Raw genomic sequence first — 10,321 nt, forward strand, 5'->3', positions numbered from 1 at the left:
AAGGGAATTTTAGGCCAAGCAATCCATCTTTTGTTCGAAATGGACCGCCTGTCAACAATAACAACGGGAATGGTAATTATTAACTTCTTCCAGGAGGAGGAGGAAATCAAAGACCTCAAGGAAGACCTCAAGTTAACAAAGCTCAAGGGGCTAGAGGTGAAGGAAATCATGCAAACGCGTATGTTCATGCTGCGATTGACCATCAAGGAGTGAATGAACAATTTTCAGTATTCAAACCCCACTGGAGTATCAAGGTAACCATTTTACCTTATTGATTGATTCAGGGAGTACACATTCTTTCATATCTCCTAAGTCCATCAGAAACGTCATTTTGTTTGAACACCCTGATATAGACCTTACAATAGAATTAGCTACAGGTAGGAGGGTTAGATCTTCTACTTCAGTGAGTAACTTGAATTTTGTTTTGGATGGTCATAATACTTCTGCAAAATTCAGAGTCTTACCCATAGAAATTTACGATGGAATTCTAGGAATGGATTGGCTTAAAGCCAATGATGCTTACATACATTGTAAAGATACTTCATTGACTTTCAAAAATGATCAAAACTCTAGGGTTACAGTTATTGGGAAACAGGGGAAGCTTAAGCTCAGACTAGTGAACTTTACCAAACTTATGAAGAGTCATAGGAAGAATGAAAGGATTTACGCAGTAAAGCTTAACCCTAAGGAGAAGAAGATAGATTCACCTGAGTCTGAATGGATAACATAATTTGATGATGTATTTCCTGAAGAACTTTCACAGCTACCACCCAAGGGTGATGTTGATCATGCAATAGAGCTTACTCCAGGAGCTCAACCAGTTGCTAGTAGATCTTACAAAATGTTAGTACCTGAATCTACAAAACTCAAGGAGCAATTAACTCAACTCCTCAAACAAAGCTTCATTTGACCCAGCGTTTCTCCATGGAGTACTCCTGTTCTCTTTAATTGGAAGAAGGATGGTACTCTATGTCTTTGTATTGACTATTGTGGATTGAACCAAATAACAATCAAGAATAAGTATGCAATACCAAGGTTTGATGACCTACTTGACCGATTACATGGATCTTCTATCTTCACAAAGATTGATCTTAAGTTAGGGTATTACCAAATCCGAATCAAAGAGAAGGACAAACCAAAGACATGATTTAATACATGTTTTGGACATTATGAATTTACAGTTAAGTCTTTTGGACCTACTAATGCTCCTACAACTTTTAATTGTCTCATGATCGACATATTTTGAGAACATCTTGATGATTTTGTTTCTGTCTTCTTTGATGATATCCTAGTTTACTCAAGATACAGAGAAGAACATGAACAACATGTGCAGCGAGTACTTGAACTTCTCCGTCAAAATCAACTTTATGCCAAACGTAGCAAATGCACCTTCTTTACTGACAAGGTGGAATATTTGGGATTTATTGTATCCAAGGATGGTGTTTCTACTGATCCAAGTAAGATCAAATCTGTCATAGCTTGGCCTACATCGAAATCAGTACGAGAAGTACGTGGCTTTTTTGGTTTGACAGGATTGTATCGTATATTTATTGAGAGTTATGCTAAGATTGCATCTCCATTGACTAATACGCTTAAGCAGGCTAAAGTGTTTACTTGGAATAAACGTGCTCAAGCTAGTTTTGAGAAACTCCCATACTACAGCTTTCAGACTTCTCAAAGACATTCACTGTGCTCACTGATGTAAGTGGACAAGCAATTAGTAGCGTTCTATCTCAAGAAGGAAAACCAGTAGCTTATGAATGTCGTATGTTACGTATACATGAGTTAAATTATCCTACACATGACTTGAAATTATTGGCCGTTGTGCATGCTCTTAAAGTATGGAAACATTATCTTCTTAGAAGGAGATTTAAACTACATACCGACCATAAAAGCCTAAAATGGATCTACACCCAACTTGACCTTAATATGTGGCAACGAAGATGGATGGAGTTGTTATGCGATTATGATTTTGAAATTGAATATAAACCTAGGAAGGAAAATCTTGTGACCGATGCTTTAAGTCGGAAGAGTATTGTAGCGGTTGTCACAACCTCTACTGCTTCTTTAATTGACCTTATTCGAGAAGGTATGACTCAGGACCCACCTTACTTAAAAATCCAATACTTGATGAATTTAAATAATCGCTCAGAGAAGCAAGAAAGGAAAATCAAAGGATTTCACGTTGAAGGAGATGACCTTTACTTCGGTAATCGTCTTTGTATTCCAAATCAAGGTGGAATCAAACTTCAGATATTGCAGGAAGCTCATAATATACCTATAGCAGGACATCCAAGATACATTAAGACTTACTCTACTGTAAAAAAAGAGTTTCTTTTAGCCAAGACTAAAGCATGATGTGTTGAACTATGTTACAAGATGTTTAACATGCCAGTGTATTAAAGCTGAATGAATTCAATACCCTGGTAAGCTTCAACCTATTGATTCTCCACAAATGAAATGGGAATGCATATCCATGTATTTTATTATAGGACGTCCTACATCTCTGGGATATGACTCTATTTTTGTGGTTGTTGATATGCTTACAAAAATGATCCATTTATTTCCAGTCAAGACAACATTTACGGCTAAGGATATAGCTCAAGCCTTCATGAAAGGTGTTTTTATGTATCACGGTTTACCTCGATGGATAATTACCCTCAAACTGATGGGCAGACAGAAAGAACAAATCAAATCATTGAAGACATGTTAAGATCTTATTGTATGCATGAACAGAGTAAATGGACCAGATATTTGTATTTGGTTGAATTTGCATATAATTCATTATTCCAATACTCAATTGAAATGTCTCCTTTTCAAGCATTATCCGGACAAGAGTGTCTTACTCCACTCAAATGGACAGACCCTCTCATACGAATTCAAGCATGTTGGATGAAATGCAACTACAAACCGATCTTATACGACAAGATATTAAGACTGCTTAAGATAGACAGAAGAGTTATACTGATCCAAAACAATCTGTCAGACTTTTTGAAGAGGGCGATATGGTATTTTTCAGAGTGAAACCCAAACGTGGTTCTTTATCAATGGATAAGTGTAAGAAGCTAAGTGCCAGATATTGTGGACCTTTTGTAATCATAGAGTGGATTAATGATCAAGCTTACAGACTCTTGTTACCACCACACATAAAGATACATGATGTTTTTCACGTCAGCTTGCTCAAGAAGTATGTACTTGATCTGCAACATATTCTTGATGATTCTCTATCATCTACATTTATTGACGGAACTTTTGAAGTATATCCCGAAGTATACTTCAGAACAGAATCAAGCCTCTGTGTAATTGGACCATTATTGAACACCTCATTAAATGGTCAATGTATCCTCAGGAAGATGCCACTTGGGAACGTAATGATATAATGAAACTAAATTATTCAGATTTCATGTCGAGGCGAGGACACCTCGAATTTTTCAAGTGTGGGAGGATGTAAGATCCCCAAATTTTGGGTCTCTTCTAAAAATAAGAAAAATAGCTTTCAATATCTATTTTGTCAAATTTTGACTTAAGATGCTTGATTGATACTATCAGAAGGTTCTAAAGTAAAAAGCAAAGTCGTTTCCATGTTCTTATAGGTTAGACGGACGTATGGTTCTGTTTTTAAAAAATCCGTTCTTTTTAGCTTTTTTATGTTTTTTATGCTTTTAAGTGCTTTTTTGCAAAAAGCAAGGTCGGATCCTAATCTACGTGTTCTATGGAAGCTATAGTTCATTTTTGTAAAAATCTGCTTTTTGAGTGCTTTTCACTCTATTTTTAGCTTTTCATGAATTTTAGTGCTTTTTAGTGAAAAGCGAATCCGCTTTCTTATTCCAGTGGACGAAGGCAACCCGTGGTTCAATTTTAGAAAATTTTGTTTTTTTCTTTTTCTTTTTATGCTATTTTTAGCTTTTCGTGATTTTCGGCATTTTTGAAAAACGATGTGCTTTTTATGATGAGCTAAACCTAAAAATATTAATTTTAGTCTCCGTCGGATTTAAAAATGATCACTCGAAGCAAAAACGGGACTATACGGTATTTTTACGGGGATTATTTTTAAAAAAAGCAATATCGTAAATACGCCAAGACAGTACGAGAAAGTCATAATTATATCGGGATATTATGGTGCGGCATAGTTTAGCTACGGTTTCCATTAGTTGGCCAGATACTGCTCAAATGGCCAATTTTGCTGTAAAAATTGAATGGTAAGTGGGTGAGTTGACCACCAAAAGCTATGCCATGTTTTAAAAAAAGACTCGAGTCTTTTCCCAAAAGCAAGAGGCTATTCCAGGCTGAAAACTAGCGCTACGTGTAGCCTATATGTATCTATTATATGGAGTGGTGCAAGCTCTTCATCACCATCTCCATAAGCTCTTCTCTCTTGGGTCATATGCATGTGGACTCCGATTGATTGCAGGGAATGTGTCAAACTCCAAGTGTGGGAGTTGGTTGAATTTGATTACGATTCATGGTTAAGGAATGAGATTCCCTTATGGATTATGGTTGATATTCTATAGTGTAAGACAGTGTGGCCCATGGTTTTTTTTTTTGATATGGTTATGTTACCAAAATTTTTGCAGCCATGTTATGTTCTAAAGTGGTTATGCAGGATTGGTCGTGCCTCACCCAAGTTAAGGCGAGTGCTCGCCCGTGTGATGTGATTGGATTATGGTTTATGGTTTTGGGATTGGATCATGAAGTGATTTGGATGGTTTATGGCAGACGTGTAAGGGTAGAGACCCTGTACAATCTAACTACTTGGAAAAGATTGTTTGTGCATATGGGAAGTGCTATTGTGATTGGACTCATGTGTTATGTTTCTCATGGCAGCGTCGCTAGAAGACTAGGATCACCTACATCGCGTAGCTTTAGACTAAAGGATCGTTGACCTGGGGCTTTGTTGGATCGGGGGTGTTGCATATGTCTTCTTCTTTTTGTTAGATTCATCTACACGGTTAGTGCATCGGGGGTTGAATGACCTACACGGCTAACACGCGGGGATTTTGCCTTGGCTTTGCCTAAACACCCAGTGTTGGGCATCGAAGAGGCGTGGCACTTAAACTGGTATGGTTGGTGTTGATACCCTACCACCTACTAGTACTTGGGATCCTTTCAGAGCTCGTGTTCAGGGAGCGAGGCGAAGCGTACTCAACCTATGTGTGGCTCAGGTAGGTTGGAGGTGTTCTGGCTCGCTTCCGACGAAGTAAAATTCTCTTTGTCAATAGTAGAGTGACAGTGGATAGGTGGACCGGTTGATCCCTACACAGGGTCCGGTACTCTGGTAGTTATTTTGTCATAAACTCTTTTTTTTATGTTATGGTATACCCAGATTTTGTCATTGCATTAACACATGTTGACTATTCCATTTAGATGGGTATTTAAAGATTGTCTATTGTCATCTTCTCATGTCTCTATGCACTCTATTTCACCCTCCACTATATTCTCTCTCTCTCTCTCTCTCTCTTTCCGAAACGCGATGTACACATATATTGACCCTCCAAAATGTTATATTTTTCTTGAGTACACTTTCATTCATAACACCCATTCAAGGGTAGCACTAGTCACTAGGTACCTCTGGATGCAGTCCAGCTCATGGCCTAAACTCCATACTTGGTCGGACACTGAGAACTCCCTTATGCAAATGCTTCCGCAACCCTGATGCATATTGAAAATTGTATAAAAGTGTAAATTGTCTATTTTTTGCACAGACCCCGAAGGAGGGGTATCCCTCATACTAACACCCTCTACACACTAACTTACTAATTTGATTTACTCTTCAAGTGTTCATAGAATAAAGGAAACACATAGTGACTTCTCATTATGTGTGTTGTTTCGCCCAATTGTTTCTTCTTCTTCTTCTTTCTCTTCTTGCATATACGCACATACACATGTCCCATCCTTCATGTGTGTGACCATCCTTCGAAAGGAAAAGCACAAACACTATCCATAGGCGTTGAGCTCCGGAAGTTAACGAGAGATATGCAAGCCCTACCACCTGGCCACATGCCGTTCTTTGGTGAGCATGGCTGAAAATTCATTTATAGCACAGTGTGGATTTCCCTTGCATCAAATAAATTGACCACTAACTTCATGCACCGATTAAAAAATTAAATAATATCAAAAAATAAAAGACATATTGTTTATTAGAAAAAGAGGAGGCATCACTAAGGCATTACCGCTTTGGGAGTGACACATGGCTGCACTTTCCTCCTTCCTTGCTACTTCCTCACTAACTCATCTTGCATGGACGAGGACACCCTCTCTCAACTTTTAAGTATGTTTGGATTGAGAGGAAGCATCACTTAAGCTATGAGAGAATGCTACTCAATCGAAAACCCATGTTTACACTAAATTACTTGAGATTGAAAAGGGTAATTTGATTAAAGTTAAACCACACACTAAGTGGTTACATTCATCAACTATTAAGACTTTTGAGTTTGCTGGGAGAAAAGCAAGGAATTATGTCCCTACCACAACAAAAAATTAGGATTGGGTGCAATGGGGGTGCATGAGGAGGAAGGTCGCGCAAGGTGCAGCAAGGAGGAGGTCGTGCACGTAGACAAGCAACGTAAGGGTTTTTTTTTTTTGTTTCCTTTTTTTTTGGGAGGGGGAGGCAAGGGGGAATCTAGTTATTGATGGGAAAAGAGGAGGATCTACACTAGTAAGGTTCATGCCAACCCATCCTATGCTATTCCCTCAAGATTCCAAAAGTTCCATGCCTTTCTAAGGCCCCAGGTGGACCTCTTCTCAACAGAAAAAGGTTCAACCATTTGAACAGACAAATTCCTGATGATTGTATTGATTAAAAAGTGTTCTTGGTGTAGAAGTGTATACCCAAAAAACACGGGTATAAAGTAAAAAGAATGCAACACGAGGATATAAAACCCCTTCAAAGCCTTCAAAAAAGTAAAGCGTGTGAGCCATACCTTTTGATAAGCCTAGTAGAAGGGTAAGCTCTCTTTTAATGGGCAAGTAATCACAAAAACCTTAATCTTAAAACTTCTCCAATAAACAATAAGAGAATGTCAAGCTTTTGTATAAGTCACCACCACTAGTCTCCTTTGGTCACCCCTTCCTTTTCAACTAAAAGTGCGGGGCTAGATGAAGCTCAAATCTGATGCTCGGAGAAACTTGGTTTTAAAAAGCCAAGCTTACACAACATGTGCACTAACCATATGGTCATATTACTAGGCATGGGCATTAAACATTGTAGTTATTACTAGGCAGCCAAAGAAAAGAAAAATTGCTCCCCATCGGTGTGCAAAATAAATAAAAAAACCTAGGCTTAGGGTCATTCCACCCACAAAATCTATCTCTAAACTTGTAATTTTTAGGTGAGAAAACCTACCAAATTTTGGGAAATCTAGTATAAAAACCTGTAGATACCTCTGGCTTTTTCATGTGTAGGTTTTCCATGTTCTCATAAAAAAGTTTTTTTCGAGGCCGAGTCCGGATGAAGAGATGCACACAAATATGCCCAAACAACTAAAATAGGAGCATTTTGACTTGCATATCATATATGCATATGGACACGAAGTGGTAGCAATTATGCCCTGCAGGTGTGGTTACTCTTTCCTTTTCCGAGAGTTGAATCGACAATCTAATACAATCACTACACCTATTCAAAGCACAAATTACCATTCAAGTGAGTATAATGATGGCAAAGAAGTTCAAGACCACATACAAATTTGGGTAGAGTTAATCAATATTTAGCCTGCCAATCTTTCAAGATCAACCTCTTTTAATAAAATACTTTCACAACAGGGGCATTGCTGCACAAATAACCCAACACCATGCCACCTTGCCAAAAGCTCCAAGTGCACATAGAACCCAACAAAAAACCCTCAGAGACCTGTTAAAACTTCTGTATTACTATATGACGGCGCATTGCCTTTGTCGTACAGGTACCAACATATTAAGTAAAGTAGGGCTCCCCCACCAATTTGCTTAAGCAACCAACTGCAATTCAATCAAGTTGGTACGCATTATCTTGATGTTAATCCATATCAATACAATAATATAGTTAATCTGTGAGTTCTAAACCAAACTCAATAGGTAAGTTCGTGGAAGGTGTGGCCTTGAGGAAGGCTTTGCATAGTTGCTTGAACGCCTCATGGTCTGCTTTCGCTTCTATGAAGGACTGCCTCGCTCCACTCACAACTTCCTCCTGTAGTAAAACCATCGCAAACAAACTCAAAGGTGAGCTTTTGTGCAACAGAGTTCTACCACGTACAATGTTTTGTGCAAATCTTTTGTAAAACACCATTGCAATGGGAAGTTCTGCATATTGTGCTCTTGAGAAAACCAAACCGACACACACTCCCACTAGATAGCTGACTTACTGGCATAAGGTTTTCGTTTAAACACACATAAAGAATGTTCATAGCAATGTCTTCTGTGAACTCGGGGTGGCCTTGGATACACAAGATGTGGTCCTCCACTGCATACATCCAAATGCTTGTTTTCTCTGTGGATGCAAGCAACTCCCCATTGGGTGGAAGCTCAAGTACCTGCTCAAAGATGACTGGTTAAATTCCGTGTGGGCATACACATGCTGAAAGATGGGCAAATGCGACATATGAGCCCCTAGGTGTGTGTAGATATGTATTTAATAGTGATTTTGCACAACGAGAAATGAGCATCTTGCCTGGTCTTGATGTATCTCAAGAATAACTGGGCTCGATGGGAAACTGGCTTCTGCATACAACTTATTGTAGAAGGCATTCATAACAGAAACTCGCCGTAGGCCAACCTCCCAACCATGCTCAGACCTTCCTGTCTGCCCTCCAAGAGCACGGGCTATCACCTGCAGGTAGATTGTTTCCTCAATAACATGAAACGCCACAATGAACAAGTCAATATCACCAAAACATGCCATGCCGCAGTGTACTTTCGCTCTTTTTGTATGCACTTGATGCAAGACATGAGGCTATGCTCAGTGGCAAGCAGAACGTAAACCCACAATGACACTTATGTCCTTCAAACCCACTTGAGCTTGCCATGAGAGACAAAACCCATCCCAGGTCGTCGGGTAAGAATGAGTCAAAGGTCTCTTGCCATATCAATTGCAAGTACACACGTTTTAGTATCATAACCAGGAAGAGACCAAACTGAATTACATAAGGAGTTCAATGTGGCAAGTCATATTACCTGGTGTCCAAAGCAGATACCAAGAAGCTTTATCTTCTCAAAATGCAGCTTTTGGACTAATTTGCAGAGTTGCAACACCCAAGGCTCATTGCTGTGAGCATCATACCGACTTCCAGTGATTACAAAGCCCTCATAGTTGCGCACATTCTCATCGGAGGGGAACTCACCATCGACCACGCGAAAGATGTGCCATGTCTCTTCTAAATCACTCAGCAGTTGCTCAAACAAGCCGGCCAGGCCGCCATACAGCTTTCGCAGGTAGTCAGTTGCATGGCCGGCAACGAGGATGGCATACATGCGGCTCTTGCCAGTTGTCACATTATCGGCATCTGTGACTGGCTCTTGTGTAATGAATGCATTGTGAGCATCCCTCACTGGCTCTAGTGTAATGAATGCATTGGAGGCATCCCTGACTGGCTCTTGTGTGATGAATGCTTCGGCCCCCATAATGACTGCTCTGAGCTCTAAAACTACAAGAGGCGAATTGGTGGAGTTGGGGGACACTGCAGGGTCATGCCAAGCCCTTATACAAGGCCCTGCTGTCCCCAGAACAGTACCTTGGATGGCTTAAAAAAACCATGACAAGACGGCAGGTAAAAGCTAGATCTGTGGAGCTCACTGTCAAAACCAATAACTATCTTTGGAATTTGGATGAGAGGGCCCCCGCATGCAGCAGCACCCTTTGCTGCGTGATTAGAGTAGGTGTGGGAGAAAAAGAGAACGAGGAGTCGAGGATGCGTCTCTGTCCGAGCGAGGACAAATGTGGGTTTGTGCGCGCGCCTGTGTGTGTGTGTGTGTGTGTGTGTGAGAGAGAGAGAGAGAGAGAGAGAGAGAGAGAGAGCGACTCGAGCTGCTTATTGCACGTTCCGTTTCGGGGGCGGGGACAGCATGCTTTCCCAAATGCCAGAATCGCACCAAAGCACAACTCACTGTTAAGAGAGAGGGAGACAGCGTCCAAGATTATTAGCCTAGCCTGTGCCTCTCTCTCTCTCTCTCTCTCTCTCTCTCTCTCAATGACCTTTACTGTAGTCTTGGCGGCATCCCCACTCACTATTTGTATCGACGCAGAAAGACCTGAGCATAATTCCCCACAACAAAAAAAATGGTCACAAATCATCTACAAAATTCTATTGGGTTGATGATTCGCAACAATCCTACATGATGATGAACCGATTCT

The 10,321-nt window shown here is 40.1% G+C and overlaps 1 protein-coding gene across 1 annotated transcript; it reads right to left on the reverse strand.

Annotated features, from left to right (window-relative positions):
• Window positions 1–7,843: 7,843 nt before the first annotated feature.
• On the reverse strand, window positions 7,844–9,865 carry LOC147443567 (gamma-glutamyl peptidase 3-like). Its single transcript, XM_086526385.1, has 4 exons — window positions 9,145–9,865; window positions 8,642–8,800; window positions 8,337–8,504; window positions 7,844–8,161 (listed from the first exon to the last, which is right to left on the reverse strand). The coding sequence occupies exons 1-4, from the start codon at window positions 9,589–9,591 to the stop codon at window positions 8,018–8,020; spliced, it is 918 nt and encodes a 305-aa protein (XP_086382511.1). The 5' UTR covers window positions 9,592–9,865; the 3' UTR covers window positions 7,844–8,017.
• Between the last annotated feature and the right edge of the window lie 456 nt (window positions 9,866–10,321).

The sequence above is a fragment of the Adiantum capillus-veneris genome, chromosome 13 (genome assembly GCF_014529385.1).
Source record: "Adiantum capillus-veneris isolate H3 chromosome 13, ASM1452938v2, whole genome shotgun sequence".
Taxonomy (NCBI): Eukaryota; Viridiplantae; Streptophyta; class Polypodiopsida; order Polypodiales; family Pteridaceae; genus Adiantum; species Adiantum capillus-veneris.

Coding starts and splice junctions, on each gene's coding strand:
- LOC147443567 (XM_086526385.1), bottom strand. CDS start 9,591: ATGGGGGCCGAAGCATTCATCACACAAGAGCCAGTCAGGGATGCCTCC. Junction 8,505..8,641: donor TTGAGATACATCAAGACCAG/GCAAGATGCTCA, acceptor ATCTTTGAGCAG/GTACTTGAGCTTCCACCCAA. Junction 8,162..8,336: donor TAAACGAAAACCTTATGCCA/GTAAGTCAGCTA, acceptor GTTTTACTACAG/GAGGAAGTTGTGAGTGGAGC.